Below are 23,047 nucleotides of genomic sequence, written 5' to 3'. Positions count from 1 at the left end.
CCTAGGAATAGGTACCTCTCCCACAGGAGATGGCAGCTCATGGCTGCAGATTCCTTCTCCCTTACACAGTACCACTTGCTATGAGAGAATGATTAATATTCATAATCACGCCAAGACATTTTAAGGCCAGGTATACTTTGCGAATTATAAAATAAAGCTTAAATGGAATTTATCGTAATGGTATGGAAAATGCATTATTTATACTATTTTAATTCTTTGAAAATTGGTTATCTAGAATATACAGCTAAAACCCTGCACTTTTAGCGGATCCTGCAGATTAGGGTTCACTGTATTGTCAGGTGGGACTACTAATTTTGACTTTGTAATGGAAGATTTCCAGGGAAGATGGCAGAGTAACATTAGGCATTACTTTCAGGCCAACAATGCCAAAATCAGTTTAGACATGACAGAAACCAACTGTAGTTGACCCTTGAACAGCATGGGTTTGAGCTGCACAGGTCTACTTACGTGTGAACTTTTAACAACACAGCACTATAAATGTTATTTTCCTTAGGCTTTCTCGATAATATTGTTTCTAGCTTAGTTTACTTGAAGAATATAGTATATAATACAACTAGAAAATCTGTGTTAATTAGCATGTTATCAGTAAGGCCTCATCAACAGTAGGCTATTAATAGCTAATTTTGGGAGAGTCAAAAGTCGTATGCAGATTTTCAACTGGGGGGGGTCAACACCCCAGCCCCTGTGTTGTTCAAGGGTCATCTGTCCAGCCATAATTAGGAAAGCTAAGCTGCAAGGTGAACCTTAAAATTCATCAATAAAATAAAGGAAACCCAATACAAAGGTAAAATAAAGGAAACCCAGAAATCAACAAGAATTGGGAAAAGGGAGCAAATGAATGGAAAATGTGAAGGAAACACAGTATAATATGATTGGTGTCTCAGTAAAGATGTTGAGAGACCTCAGAAAACCATAATAAAAGGCTGTAGGAGACGTTCAGATATGGCTACGAGACTGTTTTTTGCTGCATTCGTGGGGTGTGTCATGCAGAGGGCCTCTCCCCTTTACTGGGCTCACAGGCACGCTTCATGTAGTCGCTTTGTGGCAGGAGTGGGTGGGTGCTTCACTGTTCTTTTCCCCAGATCCCAGGTACTGGGTTTTGCCTGTGGCGATCACCGGGTCTGAGCCAGCTGACAGTCGCCCTAGGTCCTGCAGGCTTGATTTCGGCAGTGCTCACAACTGTTTCACTAGCTTGGACACAGATCGCGGCAATGTGAAACTGCCTTTTTCCTCCTTTCTTCCTCCCTTTGCAGTACTGCCTTGAGCTTTAGATCCAGCTGGGGAATTTCACTAAACCTGATGCACTGGGAGAGTGGGAGTGGGGATGAGGAAGGGTGTCCAAAAAGACTGCTTTGGGCTGTCATCATTTTAAATTCAGGGCTCTAAGGAAGTGGTGGTGGTAGGAATGCCCTGTTACCAATTGTCATTCGCCTTTGGTTACAGCACTCTAGCAATCGGAAGAAAATAAACATCAAATACAAGCAAGAATTGAAAGGTTCTTTCCAAACAAATAGGACATTTCTGGCACAGGCCCCCTCCCACCCTACTCTCACCCCCCCGAGCTGGTGGGAGTGAGGGGAGCCGCGTTTGGTGGTGTCCTCCAGATGCCCCTCTGGGGCCTGGATTCTCCAGTCGTCTTCTGAAGCCAACAGGCCTGATCAAGGAAGATCGGGCTTCACAGAAAGCTCTTTGTCAGTGTAGCTCAAAACAGATGATTTTTTAAAAACCCTGCATCAGTATTTACTTTGTCTTAACAGTGGTTTGAGTCCAGCCAATGACACTGGAGCCAAAAAGAAGAAAAAGAAACAAAAAAAGAAGAAAGAGAAAGGCAGTGAGACAGATTCAGCCCAGGATCAGCCTGTGAAGGTAACAAGGAGGCTCTGTTTTCGTGTGACTGAGAGTTGCTTTTTCAGAGGAGAGAGTTTGGGGGTCAATGTATAGGAACAATTCAGATTGACCATCTCCACTGGTATTACTTCAAGATGGAGGAGTTGGACCCCTCTGCGGCCCTCTGCTGCCCTAGACCTAGGTGATGAGACTGCTCTCGGTACCTTAAGAGCCACAGCAGGTTAGACACTGTCTCCTGAGCACGTTGCCCCCTCAGTACACACAGGTACAGGGCTGCATGTGGTGCTGTGTGAGGCGCCTGAGAGCGATCCCGCTTGACGGCCCCTGCCGCCTAGAGCAGTGGTTCTCCGTCCTTTCTGACTTGAGTCCCCGCCACGGGGAGAAGAAAAGGCCTGCTCTTTTTAAGGCCACCCTTTATGTATTGCAAGCATTCTCTGATTGCCATAGTCCTTGCACTGGAAACCGCGCGGGTCACACAGAGTGCACTGCTGAGCTCCACAGCTGAGAACCACTGGCCTAGACCAGACGACCTAAGACTGACACACTGACCTGAAACCCGGAAGTATGGGGAGGGATTGGTTTGTTTTGTACATTTAACAAAGAAAACCTTTTCTTTCAGGTTAAGTGCTGCCCCCTTCAGAGTAGACCCCAGGAGAAGCTTGAACATATAATCCCTCTCAGAATTACCTCTAGCACAGTGTCTAAGCCTCACAAGAAATCCAGTCTCACTCCAGTATACCCACACTTTGTTTTATGCCACAAATGTTGTACTCCAGCTTGAATCTCCTACCTTGTTGAGAAATGACTTCAAGTGCTTTTTTTACTGTTCTCAATATTAAATCCCCTACAGGGAAAAAAATAAAATCAAACACCATTATTGACCACCATGTCGGCCAGGTTCTTGCCAGGCACTTCATTTAAATCCATCCTAAACCTTCAACATCCCTACCAGGGAGGAAGGGGTCTTCTTCATTTTAAAGATGCGAGCAGTGGGGTGCCTACCTGGCTCAGGTGGTAGAGCATGCAACTCTTTTTTTTTTTTTTCTAAGATTTTATTTATTTGAGAGAGCACGTGTGCACACAAGCAGGGGAAGGCGCAGAGGAAGAAGGAGAAGCAGATACCCCGCTGAGCAGGGAGCTCAACCTGGGGCTCGATCCCAGGACTCAATCCCAGGACTCAGTCCCAGGACTCCGGGATTATAACCTGAGCTGAAGGCAGACACTTAACCGACTAAGCCACCTAGGGCCCTGAGCATGCAACTTTGATCTAGGAGTTGAGAGTTTGAGCCCCACGTTGGACATAGAGCCTACTTAAAAAAAAAATAATTTAAAGATGAGAGCAATGGCTCAGCCAGGTCATTGGGTCAGGGATTCTAGCCCAAGCCCATGCTTTGGCTTTAGAGACTTTTACTTGTTTCATGAGTTTGTCTGGGGGTGGGTATTCGGAAGACTTCACAGGTATTTGAGCTCTAGCATGTGTCAGAATGGTTCACTTTGGAATTAGAAACATTTAACAAAATACCATTTACATAGCCTCCCTTTCCCTCTTTGTGAGAGGGGTGCAGTTCAATTGTCAAGAATTTAGGAAAAACTTAACAAGAGGAAGAAAAAATCCCTTGTCCTACCTCCCAGGAATAAGCAATGTAAACATGTTAGTTTATGTTCTCCCTGTCCTTCTCAATCTAAATTTAAGAAAATGGTACAGTAAAAATACCAGGAGAAATTATGAGTATTTTTAGATAATTGTAAGCCTGACATAAGACCTGGAAGTCATAAAAGAAAAATTGACAAATTTAAATAATCTCTGTAGAAGTTAAAAAGATAACAGACTGGGAAAATATTTGTAGTATTTGAATCAGCCAATTTAAAATAATGAAAAGAGTAGGCAGTTTACACAATTAAAAATACATGTTCAATCAGTATATGAAAAGATAAATTGACAAAAAAATTAATATATTTTTTTCCTCCTAGATTAGTAGAGTTTAAGATTTGGTAAATCTAATGATGAGGGTCAGGAGAAACACGTGCTCACTGGGTTATTAACTCATACTAAGTAAATGAACACAGTGTTCTTTGGATTATTAATCGATATTCCCATTTTAGAGAGCAAATTGACAATATCCATTACAATTTCAAATGTGCATATCCTTTGACCCAGAAAATCTCTTTCTTAGACTTTATCTGGCGGGAATACATATCCCAGTGAGCAAGAATAGATGTACAAGAAAGTTCATTATGGCATTTTTTGTAAAGCTGAAGAACAAAATCACGAAAATGCCCATCAGCGAGGGACTTGCTGAATATATTGTGGTCTGTCCACAAAGTGGACTCAGTTCGGATGAGCAGGGCTGCGTGTCCACATGGAAGGGTCTCTAAGACATAGTGTTTTCTATTTTTTTAAGATTTTATTTGTCAGAGAAACAGCACAAGCAGGGGGAGTGTCAGGCAGAGGGAGAGGGCAAGGGCACTGAGCAAGGAGCCCAATGTGGGGCTTGATCCCAGGACCCTGGGATCTTGCCCTGAGCCAAAGGCAGCCGCTTAACCGACCGAGCCACCCAGGCATCCCTAAGACTTAGTGTTTAAGGAAGAACAGCATGTAGAATAATACCATATGACCAATTCTAGTTTTTTGAAAATTGTGCGTGTGTGTGCTTGGAGCTTGCATGCAAAAAAGTCTGAAATTATTTTTGCCTCTTCTCACCCTACACCTCCTAAATTAAGACTGTTGATGATAAGGATTATATTTAAGGGGCGGGATTGCTGGGTGTTTACTTTCTATATGTAGTATATATTTCTGCATTGTTTGAAATTTTACACTGAGCATGTATTCCTTTTGCAACCAAACATCATGAGGCTAAGAAGGAGAAACCCCGTAGGAAGCACCCACCCTTCAGAGAGCCCATCGCCAACCGCTCTTTCTCTGGTTGTCATATGACATCTGACCTCTGGGTTTGGGATGGAGGAACCATACCCCTTCCTTAAGTTGCACCCCTTAACTCTTATACTTGTGATTAATCAAAAGTGCTTATTAACATAATGAGCCTTTTCTCTCCCCAACTTTATCTCATCCAGATGAACTCTTTGCCAGCCGAGAGGATCCAGGAAATACAGAAGGCCATTGAACTGTTCTCAGTGGGTCAGGGGCCTGCCAAAACCATGGAGGAGGCTAGCAAGCGAAGCTACCAGTTCTGGGACACGCAGCCTGTCCCCAAACTGGGTATGTATGTGCTTTCTTCCCCAGGCGATGGGGAAGGATGTGTCTTAGCTGTGTTTCGGGTGCCACACCGAATTTGTAGGGGGAAGGTGGTAGAGTCCTGGCGTTCCTTGGTGGTTATTTTTAGAGGGTGGTCCTAAAAATGCTGTATAGAAAACACTAATGCTCAGGGACCTTACTGTTTCACAGGAGTACATACTGAGAACAAGTACTGATTCCTTTAGTCCATCATCATCTACTACAAATCTACAAAGAAAAACAGGCCGAGTGGGGTTGTGTGCCCACGGGTCTGTCTTCCCACAGAGATTTTGTAGAGAGACCTTCTTGTTTATCGGGCAGATGTCTGGCCCTGGGGTGGGCTAAGTCCCCAGCCCTTTCCCCCCTTTTTTTTTTTTTTTTAAGATTTTACTTTATTTATTTGAGAGAGGGAGAGGGCACAAGCAGTGGGGAGGAGCAGAGGGAGAAGAAGCAGCAGACTCCCTGCTGAGCAGGGAGCCCTATGTGGGGCTTGATCCCAGGACCCTGAGATCATCACCTGAGCTAAAGGCACATGCTTAACCAACTGAGACACCCAGGCACCGCCCCCCCCCCCAAGCCCTTTCCCTTTGTCTCTCAGCCAGTGCATGCTTCCCAACTACACGTAACTTGACATTTTGCTTAACAGTGATGGCTCAACCCCGGGAATGCCCTGTGCAGGTCTGTTTGGCACCCTTTAAAAAAGCTGTACTGAGCTCTTAAAGGGATGGGACAAGCAGGAAAACTCAAAGGATTTTAGAGAGACCGACATAGTAGAGTTAGAGATGCCTGCTGAGATTGAGCCACAGCTAATGTTGATGGCTAACTTCAGATGTCACTGTTGACAGAAAATTTCTGGAGCGGTTGCACCATGATTCTGGACCTATTGATGGCCCAATGCCTATTTTCTCTGTGACTGAGAAAGTGTGCTGAGAAGACATGCGTTCAGATACCAAACATAAGTGACTGGTCTTTTCCAGAATGTTTGCGGGGGGCGGGGGCAGGGCAGGGCCAAAGACTGGAGAGGGGAGAGGAGCAGTTACGCCCACAGAGATGATCTATTCCAGAGGTGGGGTCTCTGTGATAATTGGGCAGTACTACTCAAAGCGTGGTCCTCAGACCAGCAGGGTGGGCATTGCCTAAGAGCTTATAGACATGCAAATTCTCAGGCCCCACCTCAGACCTGTAGAATCGGAACCTGGAGGGCATTTGTGTCCACTTTGCAGGTTTCAGACACTGCTCTAGAGCAGATGCAGTTCTTGGACAGCTCAGTCACAATCCAGAAGCAAGCACTGCCTAGATGTGAGGAGTGGTGATTCGGCAGCCGGCGCTATTCCAGAACCCTGGCCCGACCCATCTGCCTTGTCTGTCAGGCTGCCCAGGTCAGCCAGGTCCTAGGCCCACTGGCTAAGCCCTCCAGCAAGGCTTTGGGTCACAGTAATGCTGTTAGTAGGGCATTACCAGGAATGAGTCCCATTGACCACTCCCCGCCAAGGAGCAGGAAGAATGTCGAGAGCAACACGCTCTCCCTCAAAGTGAAATGCTTGGTGAGGCATTTTGTGGTGCTGCCAGGCATCTTGGCCCAGTTTTCAGATGGGTTTTGGGGTTTTTGGTCCAATTTTATTTTTCATTAAGAATTTGCAAATGGGTAACTTAGCTCCATTCTTCATAGAGATGAATTGGGGTCCATGGACTTCTGTTCCTCATCAGTCCAGGTACTCTATGTAAATGTAGAGAGTGCTCCAGTTCTGTTGTCAGAAAGTTTGTGAGAAAGCCACACAGGTGCTGTAGGAGCCCCGACGCCCTCGGGAAAGTGGAACGAGCTCAGCTGTATTTCTTCTGGATGTGCCTCCTGGGCCATGTGTGGTGTGGGGCCCTGGGGGGAGGGCTGTTGCTCTGAGCACCTGACCAGTCTGCCTTTCAGGTCCGCGGTCAGGCCCAGAGGAAGGCTTCCGTTGTTTTCGTGAGGCAGCCGGCAGAGAGCAGCACGTTGGAGGCTTCATTTGGTCCGCGTGGCTGAGGCCCCAGCCTAGTTCTCCTCGGAGCAGTGCCACTTACAGCTTCTTGCCATGATTTTTCCTACCAGTGGTGGGAGATGGTACCGGTGGCCATGAAGCCTATCAAGTGTCCTGTTTACTCCCCACCTTGTTGGGAGAGGTGTGATTCGGTTGTATTCCACTGAAGAGACCTGGAATTTTTTAGAAGTTTACAGTCCTAAAGTCGCCATCGAAGGGCCTTCTGAACAGCAGCTGTTTTAGGCTGTGTGACAGTGACAGTTCTGTGTTCCCAAATATATGCACAGTTCTGTTCCCAGATAAACTTTTGATCCCCTCCGTGGTTTGGAATTTTGCCACTCTTAGATTCGTTTGTACAAGTAACTGCTCCCCAAGGGAGAGCTCAGACTTGTACGTGGTTTTTCTGGGAAGCCTCCCCACTCTCACTCTCTTCCTTGTCCTCTCCGTTTGCTTTAAAGTCTTCCAGATCTCACATTCTTTGCTTCCAAGTCTTTCACAGTTGCTGTGGTGCGTTGTTTTGGATCTTTGATGTTGGAAGGAGGAGAGAATTTTTGGGGGGAGAGTGTACAGAATGAAACCCTCTTAAAGTCCAGGGTTTTTAAAGTTCCCAGCATCTTTAATCGGTTACTGGGTCCAGGTAGCCTAGTAATCATTGGCTGTACCCGCACCATTGTCTGGCAGTCTCCCACATCTGCGCAGCAGGAGGCGAGGCGCTCAAGAACCCTGTGAAGGTGAAGACCCTCTCCGCGCAGGCAGAAGTGGTGATGCTGGGCGCTGACCGGAGGACAGTGCAGGAGCCTAGGGCCGCTCCTCAGCTCCGTTGGCACCCCAGACTGTGAACTTGTTGAAAGTGGTGTCAGTTTTTTCGTTGTGTCCTGGAACTCTGCTTTGTCAGCTGTGTCTTGCAGATATCAAACAGCCTTGAGATGACATAGGAGAGCTGGCTTATCATGAGGTCAGGGGCCCTCATCCTGCTGGGGAGCAGGTGCCTGCCCACCTGTCTTTTGGGTGCCCATGATGATGAGGGATGTGCCATCCCATTCACCAGCTCCCGCCCCAGAACTCCTGCGCTCTGGGCTTCCATGAACACGTGGTGAAGGAGTGAATGGAAATGCTCCTTGCATGGAGGGCCTAGTAACCAGCCTAAGGAAAAAGATTCAGCCTTGAGATGATTGTAGTATAGTGGGGAAGACTACCAGTATCTTGCCCATGGAGATCATTTAGGAAAAAATAAGAAGGAGGAGGTTAAATGTATTTTGGAAAAGGTATAAGTTCAGTACAAGGCAGGGAACTGACCAGCACCTCCACAAGACTAGCAGGGAGATCCTTGGAACTTTCCAAGGGTCTAGCCAGCCCTCTTGGCTTTGTAGGCTCTAAACATTTCACATGGCAGTGGATTGGAAGTAGATTGATTGACATTAAATTAATTCATAAGGGCTATTTTATGAATAAATCAAAAGGCTGGTTTCTAAACTAGGGAAGAAAAATATAACCTCTTTCCCAAGCAAACTTCCTGGGAAGCCAGGTGGTTAATTGGAGGTCGCTGGTTGCTTCCTTGCTATGTGTCCCCATTGTTGCCTGCATTTTCCAGTTTGTGACCCCTAGTACTTATTAAATACTTCCCCAGAAAATGGTCCATCTTGTGGGGACAGGACCCTGTCTTTTCCCCGCTGTATGCTTGTGCACAATGCCTGGTGCAGGTTGGTTCTTGGTACATGTCCTGAGTGAGAGAGAGTGGGATGGTCAGTCCTAACGGTGTTGTCCTCAGCTCATAGCCTGAGGTGGTCTCTTCCATTACACCTGCCCCATGGATCTGTTACCTCTGCCTTTAACACATTAGAATGACGTGTTTGGGCCACGGGTCTGCAAGTCAGTAAAAGCCTGAATTGAGTGCCGAGTGTGTACAGAGCCTGATGCTGGGAGCAAAGCAGTGTACTGAGTGGGTCCCTTTCGAAGGCAGTTTTCAAAATGTACTAAACATTGCGTTCTTACAAGTGTGAATGTGAACAAGCGAACTGTGGAAACCACATCATTCCAAGGGCCACAATTAAGTGATCGATTTGTTCACATGTATCACATGAGTCCAGTTTGGCTGTGCGAGGGCATTAGGGCTGTATCATCTGAGTGCCCCCGAGCACTGTCCACGCACTCCATAGAGGAGGGGCGTCTGTCCAGGGTGGAGATATTGTGTCAGAGGGTAACTTCCCGGCAGCATCATGTAGATTCAGTGATTTAGGCTAAAGACGCTTGTAGGACTCCGTAAGCACCGAGGAACCAAGTTGGCAGCAGCGGTTAACTGGCCCACATTGCTGAAAGCCAAGGCTGGCCGGGCCGGGATTGAGCCTGGCGCCTTGATGGCATCATCTGGTTCAGCAATGGGCCCAGTACATTGTTGTTGCTGTTGACACAAAAGCAGCCTTGTTGCAACTCCTTATAAATCCATCCAGGTTGATGGGCCTGGGCCAGGACCATGACGGTTGTTTTTATACCAGCCGGGAGGCAGGAAGCCAAATTAGTCAAGATGAATGTTTGCCATTTAGTAACCAAAGGGAGATTTAAAAGAATTTCCAAAAAACCAGCTACCTTGGATCTTAGTGATTGTTCTGAGGCTTTGCTACGAGTTCGCTCTCAGTTGGGGACTCAGGGTAGCTGGAGAGATGGTCTGCAGTTGCCAAGCACAGAGTGTTCTTCAGACAGAGGGCTCCTAGGGACAGGAGGAATTTGCTGTGGTCGATGTTGGAGCTGAGCCCCTTCCCTCCCTCTTCCCCACCCCCACGCCACCCCACCCCACCCCTGTGCCGAGACAGAGGGTGAGGCTCACAGCTCTGCTCTTCTTCCAGGAGAAGTGGTGAACACCCATGGGCCCGTGGAGCCTGACAAAGACAACATCCGCCAGGAGCCCTACACCCTGCCCCAGGGCTTCACCTGGGATGCCTTGGACCTGGGGGACCGTGGTGTGGTGAGTAGGCCTGGGCAGGCCGCAGTGCGGTTGGGTGCCACTTTCAGTGAGCCCTGCCATCATATGGAGACAGACGCTACCCAGGCCTTCCTTAAGGACTCTCTTGAGAGCTGATCCAAGCAGGTTGGAGCAGACACACACATACCCCACCTTGGCTCCCTATCTTTTGGCCTCTGAGGCCTGCCCAAGATGCCACTTTTTTTTTTTTAAGATTTTATTTTTGGGGGCATCTGGGTGGCTCAGTCGTTGAGCGTCTGCCTTCAGCTCAGGTCATGACCAAGCCCCGCATCCGGCTCCGTGGGAAGCCTGCTTCTTCTCCCTCTCCCACTCCCCCTGCTTGTGTTCCCTCTCTCACTCTCTCATTCTCTCTCTCTCTGTCAAATAAATAAAATCTTAAAAAAAAAAAAAAAAGATTTTACTTTTTAAGTCATCTCTTCGCCCATTGTGGGGCTCAAACTCACCAACCCAAGATCAAGAGTCACATGCTTCACCAACCGAGCCAGCCAGGTGCCGCCCAAGATGCCGAATTAAATAGCACCTGGCTTCTCAGGCAGATTGAGAGTTAAGCTCTGTAGCTCCCCAAGGCGATATCTTTCTGCCATGCATTTGTTTGTCTTGTTCATCTGTTCATTTGTTCCCTGTCTTAACGATGGAGCGGCTGGTTAGTTGGATGACATTCTTGCTCTGCCACTGTATGTACTGAAGTCTGCCACTCTGCCTCTCGGTGGCTCGGTTTCCTCGTACCACTAGGGTGCTTTGTTCCAAAAGAGTCCCTGCCATGCCCGTAGCGAAAAGGATTTATGAGATGAAACATGGTTTTTCATAGTTTGCCTTGTCCTTCTGGAAAGCTTAGAGCTGCAGGGAGGTGGGGTTGCCTCTCCCGCCCATGGCCGGTGGCTCTGAAGCAGCTGCTTGCGTCTCTGCAGCTGAAAGAGCTCTACGGCCTCCTGAATGAGAACTACGTGGAGGACGACGACAATATGTTCCGGTTCGACTACTCCCCGGACTTCCTGCTCTGGTGAGCCACGAGGCCTTCCTGGCGGCTCGGGCGGGGCGTGGGGTGGGCCCACTTTCTCATCCCTGCTAAGAACCAGCCTTCGAATGGCAAATTAGGGTGTCCATTTTGAGTTCCCACACCTGAAGGAAAGTTGTTTCCAGGGGAGCTAAGAATCGAAATCTTACTTAAGGTGGAATGACTGGGTGAGGGAGGCCTTGACGGCATCGGTCCCCAGAAGAAGAGATCATGTGTTATATGGTGACTTGGTGTAAGAAGGGAAGGCGGGAGGAAATTTCAAAAGAAAGAAGAGTCATTCTCTGTCCAGTTCCTGAATGTGCTTGGTTATCTGAAAATGGCCCTTCTTGGCTGAGCCCTCCAGCATCCCAGCGCATGTTGAGTATCCAGGAATGTAGAGGCAATGAGGCTGAACTGGAGAGGGACTGCCTGAAAGGGAAGACTGGGCAGGCAGAAAGAGGGGATGAAGGTGCCCGGAGGGCGGGGGGAAACCAGAGCTCCCGGGGCTCCATGATCGATTCACAACCATGGGACCCCTTGGACGCTGAGCCGGTCATCTGGCTTAAGCTAGCAAAGTGAGCAAGCACAAAGAAATTCGATCGGTTGCAGAGTCCTCAGTATGACAGCCTTGAATTGGGTGGGTGAGTAGGCGAGGTGGGCTGAGCAGCAGGAAGGGGCTCTGGCTCGACCCCATGTGTGTCCGGGAGGGCTTAGCCCTAAAGAGAAGAATTAGCTCTTAACCTCCAGGGAGGTGGAGCAGGAGGTGAGAACAGACTCGGCTATGGTGTGCAAGCTGTCTGCCCGGTGCGCCGGTCAGTGGTTACTGTCTCTCTTCTAGGGCTCTCCGACCACCTGGCTGGCTCCCCCAGTGGCACTGTGGGGTTCGAGTGGTCTCGAGTCGGAAACTGGTTGGGTTCATCAGTGCCATCCCGGCGAACATCCACATCTATGACACGTAAGCACCAGCGCCACTCCCCACATCGCTGCCATCCTCCTTGGTCTGGTAGCAGGGTAGAAAAGATGCACATACCTTCACGAAAGAAAAGGTGAAGGGAAGGAACTCAGGTCCTGGGAATAGAAATTCATGACAGGAACCGTCTCTTTTGCTCAGAGTTGCTGCTGGTTCTCTTGTTCGCGATCTGGGCTGGATGGGGTCCACCATCAGGGCCAGTATGCTACCTGCACAGGGGCCCCGTGTTTGCACTTATAACACCTGTCACACGGTTGTGCACTTGAGCAGCTTCATAAGTGGGCCCAAGCCAGTGTGACTCAACATCCGAACAGTCGTGGGGCCTCTGAGCTCTGCTCTTCATTTTCCCTGGAAACATCAGAGCCATCCGCCACAGTCTTCTGGGCTTATAGGCCTGGGATTCTTGTGGGAGTCAGAACCCTTGAAATTCCAGGATAGCCCTTGACTTAGTCTGAGGTACCCTGCCAGGTGCAGGTGGGACTCCCCCATCCTGCTGGTGGGGATTCACCAGGCAGATCCTGGTGATGCTGCCAAATAAAGGAGTTGGCTTGAGTCTCACCTACTTTTGAACGTGGGGTCTGGCTGAAAGGAGTGGGTTCCTTGCCTGGTGCAGCGGGCCCGGGGGGGACCCCAAGTACCAGCTGCTGGCTGCAGGTGGCGGCAGAACGCAAGCCTCAACTGAAGGCCCCCCTCCCTACGTGGTGGCTCCTGGGTCTTGAAGGGATTACCTTCCCCGTTAAAAGCTGGGTACTGGGGGTTTTTCCTTTCTCTCCAGAGAGAAGAAGATGGTGGAGATCAACTTCCTGTGTGTCCACAAGAAGCTGCGCTCCAAGAGGGTGGCTCCGGTCTTGATCCGGGAGATAACCCGGCGAGTTCACCTGGAGGGCATTTTCCAAGCTGTTTACACTGCCGGGGTGGTATTACCAAAGCCTGTGGGCACCTGCAGGTAGAGATCTCTTGCGGGGCACTTGAAGTCCTGGTGTGCCTGCTCTTGCCGGGAGCTTGTGTGCTGAGTCGCAGCTCTGGCCCTCAGTCGTTGCATGCCCGAGAGCGTCCTGCTTCTCTCCTGTCTGACGAGATGGCTGGTGGCTGCCCACAGGAGCCGGGGCGGGGGGGAGCACGGAAGAGTGAAGGGGGAGTTTGTAGGAACAGACTGGAGAGTGGGTGCCCTGTCCAGAGGGGTCAGCCACCCTCCGCTCCCACTGATTCCTGCCTTTTGGAAATGGGAGGTCATTCCGCTGGGGTTTTGTGGTAGTTTTTAAGGACCAGCCCAAATCTGGGTTTTGATGGTAAATGTCTAAGAGTTTTAAGTGGTTGGCTCAATTTTATTTTGAATATTCTGTGGGCCAAAGAGAACGTGTTTGACACCTGGGTGACCAGGGACCGCCTCTGCCTCAGAAAGTTGTTTGAAGGAACTGAACAGTCTCTGCCTCGAGAACGTCAGAAGTGAAACACCAGGCACGTGCAGTGGGGGAGGGAGGACGAGGGTGCACATTCTGAGAACTACAAGTCTTTTCGTGGACTTGGCTTTTAGAATTTGGGAAAGAAAAATAGAAAATTCGGGAAGAGCTGTGGCAGCCCTGCATTTACTGGGGGACCATTGGAGAGCCCACCACCGGCACTGGCGCTCCTGGGGCCTGGCGTGTCTCTCCCGCCACCTGCTGGCCATCTGGAGAGCTCCATGCCTTCGCTCTCAGCGGGACTTGTCAGAATCCTCTGAGGACAGGACATTTGTGTCCCCCACAGGTACTGGCATCGGTCCCTAAACCCACGGAAGCTCATTGAAGTGAAGTTCTCCCACCTGAGCAGAAACATGACCATGCAGCGTACCATGAAGCTCTACCGACTGCCAGAGGCCAGTGGTGCTGTGGGGGCGATGGGCGGGGGGCGGGATTGGCTGAGAGCTGGGCCCTCAGCAGGAACGCATCAAGCTTGGGCAGGGCGGGGGCATCAGAAAAGTGACCCAACTCAGAGTTTCCTAACCCCTCGACTTTCTGTCTCTGTTGTCTCTGCTGTCTATAGCAAGGATTTTATTTTATTTTGACTTTCTCAGTTCTCTTGCATCTGCACCTGGGCTAGCTTCCGTGTCATCTGTTGATGAGCTCAGAGGACACCTCTTCTTTGTGACTGCAGCCCAGGCGGGGCATAAATAGATAAACCTGCTCACTGAGCCGCAACATCACCCAGAGCCCATGTAAATAAGCTACAGAGCGTCTGCCAGGCCTCGGTTGGGGAAAGGAGGGGTGACGCCAGCCTGTGAGGGGCGCCCAGGTTTCTAATCCCAGTCCCCCAGTCCAGATTTGGCCGGTGAAGGAGTAGGCAGCCTGGAGTGAGCTGGTTTTCTGTTCTGGGTCTCAGTTTATCTAATTTTCCAAAGAAAGAAATGCTGTTCCTCATTCTCCACTTGCGCCTGGTCTCAGGATCCTAATGACCTGAAAGTCGCTTGTCCTCCCGCAGAGCTTCCAGGGTCAGCGCAGTTACTGGTGCCCGCTTGCCTTCGTCAGCCACCAGACTGGCTTAATCACCCTGGGGTCGGGCTGGTCCAGCACTGGGTCCGGGTCAGCCGTGTCCTGTTTTGAGAGACTGTGACAGTTAGATACTGCCCCAAAAAACAGATTTGCGGGGGGGGGCTGTGATGGGTGTCTCCTCCTGTTGTAAAGACAGATTTGTTCCTGAGTTCTAGACAGGTAGCATTCTTAAAGCAGTGTCGTAGCCCAGAGGAATGTCTCTGGATCTCCCCGCCTGTGGGTGAGAGCCCCTTTCAGTGCAGGATTCGAGGTGTCCTTGTGGGAGCTGCTGCCATGTAGAAATGAGGTCAGTAAGTATTCCCTGGAGACATCAGGCTTAGGGAGGAATTTGGGTGGCTGTGGTCCTGGAACGGCTCTTTTAAAAGCAGTTTCTACACAGGGAAGCAGTTGAATCACACAGTGACTGAGGTATATAAACTGTAACTCCACCCTGCTTTCAGATTCGGCTGACCCCGCCTTTGTGTCTTGAGCCTTTGGGGATGTTCTGTCAGCCCCAGGATTTACTCCAGAGCATCACATGGGTTCATTCCACTGAAGCCTTTCTTAAGAAAAAGCAGCTGTGGGGTGGGATCCTGGTTTAAGATGAAGTCCCAGGAGTTTGGTGCTTTTCTTCAGAATTTAACATGCAGCAGGCCCGGCTGGAGGCAGACTGGTGTGGCAGGGTCTGAGCACACAGACAGAGTGGGCCTCGGGTGTAGACTCTGCTGGGCCTGGGAGTTCCAACATGCCTAGGCAAGGAGCTGGTCTGTGAAGGGCTCTCCTAGTCTAGAGGAGAGAGACCAGCATGGGAGATCAGCCACAGCTCGGTGGGACAAGGTAGTGGGGGTTCGGAGGAGAGGAGCCAAGAAGGGCTTTGCCAGGTCGACGAGTAGCCTGGGCCTGGGCCCACCCCAGCACATCCATGAGGGTTTTGCTCCCTCATGGCACCGTTAACATTTGGGGCTGGGTAATTCTGTCATGGGGACTGTCTTGTTCATTATAAGACGTTTGGTAGTTTCTTTGGCTTCTACCCGTTAGATGTCGATAGCACCCCTTCTAGTTGTGACAACCGAAGATGTCCTGGAGTATAGTCATATTCTCAGGGTCACCCCCGTTGAGACCTGCTAGGCTAGAGGGACAGAAAGGACAGTCAGAGCTGCCAGCTGGTCCAGAGCGTGGAAGGTCTTCTGCTCCGTGTTAGGGAGTTTAGAGCAAGGGAGGGGCGCTCTGGGTTGTGTTTTCTTGCGGTGGCCTGGGCCACGTGGATAAGAGATTGCAGCAATAGCCTCAGCCAGAGAGGGTGGCCTTCACTAGGAGGGAGAGGGCTGAAGACACTGACGAGGCAGGACTCGCGCCTGAGTGCGTGGGGACCAAGAGTGAGAGACCACTGCCCAGGGTGGCCACTGCCCAGGGTGGATGCCTCCAGGGTTGGGGTAGGAAGGGAGACAGTGTCGAGTTTCCGGTGCCCTCAGGACTTGAGAGGGAGTCAAGAGGCTCATGCTCAGCACACCTGATACCGTCTCGTCTGTCCGCCTTCCAGACGCCCAAGACAGCTGGGCTGCGACCAATGGAAAAAAAGGACATTCCAGTAGTGCACCAGCTCCTCACCAGGTACCTGAAGCAGTTTCACCTCACACCAGTCATGAGCCAGGAGGAGGTGGAGCACTGGTTTTACCCCCAGGAGAATATCATCGACACTTTCGTGGTGGAGGTGAGTGGGGAGGGGTGTCCTGGGTCCCTGAGAGGCATTCTCCTCCAGTGGCTAGGTTCCCCATGCTCGGGGACCAAAGACCCGACTGATGGCAGTGTTGGCCCCCTAGACTTCCTGGACCCTCCTTGCTCGATCCTCCCTGCAGACAGGAAGTTGTACTTGCTAACAGGATACCCTCTGGACTTGGCATGAGCCCTTCTTGCCTCTGCCCCTACCCGCAGTCCCCGGGGTGGGGGGACTAGGAGTAGAGAGAACTGGGCTCCTCTTCCTTGGGTAAGCCTCTGAGCCTCGCCTGCCGTGCTTGTGGTAGTGCCAGCCAGGGGTCAGTGGCAGTCTGCGGGGATGTGAGCTGCAAGGAGCCCCTGACGAGGCGCAGGGAGGGGGCTCGGCAGGGTCAGCCCGCAGTCTGGCCTGGATTCTCCTCCTGGCTCTGTCCTCAAGTGCCCTGGGCCAGTGCCTTCTCTCCTGCCTGCACGCCCTGTTTCGGTGTGTACCCAGTCATCTTGGGGGGCAGAGCTGCTGGGGGTGGTGGGGGAGCAGTAGGAAACATGCCGCTCCCAGATGGCAGGGTCCCCGTGCGTGCGCGACATTGCCTCCTAGTGTTGTTTTCCCCGCAGAACGCAAATGGTGAGGTGACAGACTTCCTGAGCTTTTATACGCTTCCCTCCACCATCATGAACCATCCGACCCACAAGAGTCTAAAGGCTGCTTATTCTTTCTACAACGTCCACACCCAGACCCCTCTTCTAGACCTCATGAGCGATGCCCTTGTTCTCGCCAAAATGGTGAGGAGCAGACCGGAGGGTCCAGAGATGCGTGGGGACGGGGCAGTGGGGGCAGCGGGGGCAGCGGGGAGCCCAGCTGCCTGTGCGCCGAGGCTTCCAGCCCTCCTCGGCCTCCCGCTCCGCGTAGGAAGGGGCCCAGCACTTCTCAGCCAGCAGCCTAAAGCTAGGAGGGAGCAGGGAGCATCCACGTGAAGTGAAGGCACTGAACTCCTGGTTTATTTCAGTGAGTTTCGTTCTCACGGGCGGCGCTGCCAAGGAGCCTGAATAGCCAGGCCTGCTCCGGGAGTAAAGGGGTTCTCCTTACGACTTCCCCAGCGTGGGAATGGGGAGATTGGTCTCTGTCGTGGTGAGTCACTGGAGCGGCTGACTGTAGGGCATGGGGGGTGGGGCCCAGGCCTCTCTGACCCCCGAAGAGGTCGGCGTCAGTCAGCCCTTCGTCGTGGGTCCTGCCCGAACTGACGCGAGTCCGCATGGGCCGGCCGGATGGTGGCCAGGTCATCCTGTGCCCTGCAAGACCTTCTGGTCACCTGGGTGAGCTTTAGGAAGTGTCTGTCACGGTCTGAGAGCAGCGTATCAGCTGCCGTACAGGCGCAGGGTACACAGCAGAGGCCAAGTAGCTGGGGTGTCAGGGAGTGAAGGGGCAGCACAGACGCGAGCCGCTGATGGGAGCCAGCTTCTCAGAGGAGGTGCTTCGGGGCTTGGTCTCCAGAGAAGACTGTGCCAGTGACCAGTGTTTTGGGGAGGCCTAACCTGGAGCCACAGGAGCAGTGACCTGGACACTGAGGACACACGGATGCACTCGGTGGGCCACTAGAGGCCAGGTGGGGTGGCGTTCGGAGAGGCATGAGAACCACCCCTGGAGAGAGGTGCTGACTGGAGCTTGGCTCTAACGCGGATGCAGCCGGGGCTTCCGAAGGGAGAGTGTTCTCCCGGCTGCCTGCGCCGTAGGTTGGGATGTGATAGAACCAGGCATGAGGGCAAGGCAGCTTTCCCCCTCTTCACCTGTCCCTGTTTCTCCCCGCTGCCCCGCAGAAAGGGTTCGACGTGTTCAATGCACTGGATCTCATGGAGAACAAAACCTTCCTGGAGAAGCTCAAGTTTGGCATAGGGGACGGCAACCTGCAGTATTACCTTTACAATTGGAAATGCCCCAGCATGGGAGCAGAGAAGGTATGTCCGTGCGAGTGCGGCTGGGCTCAGGGGGTTCGTGTCCCCAGCAGAGAATGGGGCCACGGGTCTGAGCCCCAGCAGTGGCAGGGGTCCGCATTCCCCTTCAGCAGCTGGTGTGAGGGTGGCAGAGGGAACAGGCCCCAGAGCCACCCAAAAGCAGGAAGCTTGTCTCCGGCTTCTTTCCCCACGAGGTGAGCCACCTCAGCAGGGCACTGGGGACCGCCTCAGGGAACTGCAAGTCCAGATGCCCGCCCTTGGCCAGAAAGGTTCTAGTCTAAGGATCTGCGGGGTTTCCTCTGCTGGGCTCCTGCCCTCAGCCCAGCGTGATCCTCAGCCCTTCCTCTGTCAGCTCCAGAGGGCAGCTCCAGGCTGTGGTATCATCAGGATTTACAGAATAAGTGACAGACGAGCTGGAGAGAGGCCTTGGGACTAGCGATGCTCAGGTTGCTGGCGGTTGTTTTCTTGAAGGATCTGATGGATGTAGGAAGCCCCTTGTAGAGGTCGAGTGAGCCCGCTCCCACAGCCCAGTGGCCCTGTGCAGGCTCAGTCCTGTGGGACTTCTGAAGTGGCGGGGGGGGGGGGCGGTGGAGGGAGAGGGGAGGGGGACAGACTCGGGCCAACTGTCAGCTCAACTCCGCCTCTCCCCGTTGGCTCTCCTAGGTTGGGCTGGTGTTACAGTAATCAGTTGCCAGTGAGATTCTGGATAAAGCCACTGAGAAGTCAAACCAGGAAATGGAACCCCACCACTTGTTGGTCCAATTTTCACAAACGTGAGAATCCCTGGCAAAGGGAACAGAACTGAACCGGCTTTACCAAACCGCCACTGAACTTGACAATTGTATTGCAATGGCGTAGGCTGCGCATTGTCACCTCCGGCCGTGTCTCTGGTCTCCCTGTTTTCCAATTAATCACATCCTTCTGCAGCCGTGATCAAGGGAATGTAACTGCTGAAAACTAGCTCGTGATTGGCATATTATGGAGTTAACGGGTGAATAATAAAAGTATATATATATATTATATATATATATAAATATTTTAAATATCTTTCATGTTCCAAATGTACAAGGATGTTCAGTCTCTAATGAAAAACTGAATCCAGGTCATTCCTCAGAATTAGAATCCAAGGACAGTGGCAGACAAACACATTGGTCCAGTGAATTGTTTTGTTCTGAAAGCGGGCATTGACTTTTCTTGGGGGAGCCGGAGAAAGAGGATGTGGGGGATCTTCTCCATCCCCCTTCTGGATGGGCTGGAATGATTAGCTTTGAGAAGGCAGGGAAAAGTGGAGGGCAGGCCCAGAGCTCGCAGAACCGCAGGTGAAGTCCTAGATGGGCCGACCCTAGCCAGGCTGTCCTGCAGGGACCAGGCCTTTTCTGCATTCTGTCACTGGCCAGTGGGGACCATCTTTGGGTCCCTTCTTCCATCCTCGCCCTGCTCCCTGTGGGAAGTCATCCTGCCAACTGATTTTAAAGGGCTCTTTAGCCAGCTGTTGTTACCAACCTTAGAGGGATGAGTCCCACATGACATTGATTTTCCACTGCCTGGGGTGACTGGCAGTTTGAAGGGGACTTTTGACCTCCTTGTAGCATCTGGGACCACATTGTGGAGACCCTACCAGTGCAATCCCTGCTGAGCTCGTCTGAGAGCCAAGAGCCAGCGCCCTGATAGCCCTAGGGTGGCTGGTCAAGGATGGCGTGGGGACCATACCCAAACCCCTTCAGCCGCCAGCCCCTGGCCTGTGCCTTCCGATCCATTAGCCATCTCTTGTGCTCCTTTCAAAGATGCGCAGCCTGCAAGTGGTAGCGAGGAGCGGTGGCCAGACAGTGATCTGGATTTGATGGCAGAAATGATCGCGTGTCGCCGTGGTGTGAGTCTGATTTTTGCTGATGATGTTTTGTGGATTTTTGTGGTGGTGGTTGGTGATGGTTAATGATGCTGTCAGTCTCCCCAAAAGTGATGGAGCCTCAGGTCCCGTGGCTGTCCGTGTAGGCCTTTCTCCGCTGTGCTCAAGCCAGGTAGCTTGGGGAGGATTGGGCTGTGGAATTGTCAGAAAGCGCCGTGCCAGCTCATATGGAACTTTGCTCGAGGAGAAGGTAAACGGAGGGAGAGTGGGGCGTGTGTGTGAGCGGGTTTCCTGGCTGCTTTCCAAAACCTGCCTGCAGGGGGAGGAAGCCTTAGCCAGGAGGCCAGGTTTGGCCAGTTCCCACTGACTGAAGCCCTGCTCTGCAGGCTAACAGAGCGGAGTTTTGGGCTTCGGGTTTGCCAGAGGCTAAATGTGCAGAGTCCCCAGAGCTGGAGGGACCTGTGCTTGGGCTGGACTCTGTAGACCGCTGCTGGAGCCCGCGACTCCACTGTCCTGCATTCTCATCAGCAGCCGCTAGGGGCCTCCCTTCTCCCCATTGTCCCCGTGCTGCAAACTGCATGCCCCAGCGATTGTGGCTGCCTTTGACTCCTTGACTCCAAGATACCCAGACCAAAGAAGCTGCTGTTCTTAGCAAGATGTGCACTGCGTTCTACAGACGGGAGGAGTCGGAGAGACAGGGGCTTGCCTTTACAGCCTCACAGACACCCAGCACCCCAAACTCCCAGAGCAGCTTACCCTGTGCATGCATCTGAGGATATCAAAGAACAAAGTGCCCGACTTTCCTACCTTGGGCAGGACCTGGAACTTGGAAAGGCTTCCTGTCCTTGGCTTGGTCAGCTCTGGGCCAGGTACGGGCCAAGCCGTTGCTGAGATTGGGGGTGCACCACAGTCCCTGGAGTGAGCTTTGCCTCGGTTGACCCACGTCACAGGATGGAAACTGTGAGTCTGTGGCTGCTCTAGAAGAAACAGATCTCCCGGAAAGGCCCCCGTGTCTCCCTCCAAGACCGTGTGGCCTGCTCCCTGGACTCTGCTATTGTGTCACGGTAGGGATCCTGCCCAGCCCGCAGCACTGCCTCGCCGGTCTGCAGGAGTCAGCTTGGTGCCTGCTCTTAGTCTCTTTTTTGTCCAAACAGTTCCCAGGTTCTTCACTCCACCTTTGCCAGGACTTCAGGTCAGAGAGCTCAGAGAGAACCATTGCTCGGGGTTCAGGGCCTCCCCACAAGGAGCCCCGCCGGATGGTGGAGCCATGGCTGGCGTGAACCAAACAAGGGACCGACCCTGGGGCCTCCCAAGTTCTTCACCTGGGACCTGCCTCAGGCAGCTGTGGTTGGAGGGCCTCCCCGGCACGGCCCTCACCCTCTGCCACCAGTACTCCTTGCTGGCACCACTGGGTTTTTGGACTCCACGTTTCCAGACGTTTACTTCCTGCCTTTGGATTGACTCTACATTTGACCCCTTGGCACATTCCCACGGCCTCTGATCTCTTGTGGGGAAAGAGCTGGGTAGAAAGGAGGCCTCAGCTCTGGGTGGAGGTGTACCTAGGGCTCCCCCACCCCCATGCCTACTTTCAAAGATGCTGATGTCTGGTTTGGAGGCTGGCCCACACCAAGCCACCTCAACACCCAGTTTATGGGAAATTCAGGCCTTGCCTGCAACTCTCATCTAACTGCCATTGATCCCCTTCCTTGCTGGCTCACTGAAGCCCAGGTGTGGGGGTCCCTGTGGTCTGAATTCTTTGCCCAAAGATGACCAGCATTTAACCAGCTGAAAGGACGGCCCAGAGGTCTGGGTAGCTTCACGATGCTGCCATCTGGGAGAGGGTAAGGACCTGACTGTCAGTCCAGGGGAGGGGAACGAGCACATCCTCGGCCAGTGCCTACCCACCCAGGCGGCAGCCTTCTTGTGGCCTGGCCCGCCTGCCCCCGAACCAGAGGAGATGCAGGTCGTCTTTGGTTTCGCCCTACTGCAAAGTGAAGGCAGGCCTGCCAACGGGCTATCCCCCTGGGAGCTTGTGCGGGACAGTCTCATTCAATTAAATTCAAAGATACTGCCGGCAAGGTGTGCCGAACCTGGGAACAGAGAAGGGGGAGGCTTCCCTTTTGTCTGGGCTTTTCGCGGGGGCCGTGGGAGGGGCATCCATTTCCCGGATCGGGGAGGAGGTACCAAATGCATTGTAGTCCCACCGGTTACATCTCACTTGTTTCTAATAAAGGAAGCAGCTGAACCAAATCTCCCAGCCCTCTCATTCCTCGGGTCAGCAGGTGGCAGAGGCATCAACGGGGTTCCCTGGCCTGGGCTGGAGCACCCTCTCCGAGGGCAGCAGGGCCCCCGCAAGGGTGCGCGTTCCGTGGAGGCAGCTTTGGAGTACTGTCCTTTGGCAAGGTTCTCTCTTCAGGGCAGAATTGGCACTTTTCCCCTAATTTCTCCCATCCCGGGGCGAGGGGCCGGGGCTGACCCAGGTTCACTCCGTGTGAGAGGAGCCACCGGGCCCCGGGCCAACAGCAGGGCACCTTGGCAGTGGCGCCAGTCCCGGGCTTCGGCGGCCGGGAGCGAGCACCCCTCGGTGCGGGGCACCTGCGGCCTCTCTGAGGGAGCACCCAGGCGCTGCCACGTCCCGCCCGTCCACATGCCCCATCTCCCCGCTGGTCCTGTTGGGCCCGAGGGGGTGCTTTTGAACACTGCTGGTCACCAGGCCCCACTGCACACCTACCGAACCGGGTCTCCAAGGAAGGGCCCCAGTAACTGCATTTAGACTTTGCATTCACCCGCCCGTTCTCTTCCTCTGGAGCTTCTCATCCATTCCCCGACCCCGTGCCGCTTTCGGGCACCCCATGGCTGGTGCCTCCGAGGGAGCCCCTTTCCAGGGAACTGGGCTGCAGCCTGAGGACACAGGACGTCCCCCCAGGATCATCTGTGAGGCCCCTCCTAAACCAGCCCCTTTGTCTCTCCCCTCGCC

At 52.5% G+C, this 23,047-nt stretch overlaps 1 protein-coding gene across 3 annotated transcripts in view; it reads left to right on the top strand.

The window, feature by feature from the left end:
• The window catches only part of NMT1 (N-myristoyltransferase 1), a 32,029-nt gene extending 9,709 nt beyond the window's left edge, over positions 1–22,320 (top strand). Inside the window, exons 2-13 of one of the 3 annotated variants that reach the window (XR_003607476.2) lie at positions 1,779–1,887; positions 4,942–5,086; positions 9,954–10,072; positions 10,999–11,090; positions 11,923–12,039; positions 12,830–13,000; positions 13,801–13,909; positions 16,102–16,272; positions 16,890–17,057; positions 18,090–18,227; positions 18,888–21,134; positions 21,225–22,320. Coding sequence is in view for 1 of the 3 variants with exons in the window: in XM_028092724.2 (XP_027948525.1) it covers positions 1,779–1,887; positions 4,942–5,086; positions 9,954–10,072; positions 10,999–11,090; positions 11,923–12,039; positions 12,830–13,000; positions 13,801–13,909; positions 16,102–16,272; positions 16,890–17,057; positions 18,090–18,227; positions 18,888–18,908 (1,360 nt within the window). In the remaining 2 variants the exon portion in view is untranslated. Of the gene's footprint in view, positions 1–1,778; positions 1,888–4,941; positions 5,087–9,953; positions 10,073–10,998; positions 11,091–11,922; positions 12,040–12,829; positions 13,001–13,800; positions 13,910–16,101; positions 16,273–16,889; positions 17,058–17,281; positions 17,404–18,089; positions 18,228–18,887 lie in introns of those variants that run through there. The other 2 variants (XR_003607477.2, XM_028092724.2) reach the window with 2 other exon arrangements.
• The last annotated feature ends 727 nt before the right edge of the window (positions 22,321–23,047 follow it).

The sequence above is a fragment of the Eumetopias jubatus genome, unplaced genomic scaffold (genome assembly GCF_037043125.1).
Source record: "Eumetopias jubatus isolate StellerSeaLion01/CBP00866 unplaced genomic scaffold, mEumJub1_p1.0 scaffold_10, whole genome shotgun sequence".
In the NCBI taxonomy this organism is placed as follows: domain Eukaryota; kingdom Metazoa; phylum Chordata; class Mammalia; order Carnivora; family Otariidae; genus Eumetopias; species Eumetopias jubatus.
This window is presented reverse-complemented; position numbering and strand designations above follow the sequence as displayed.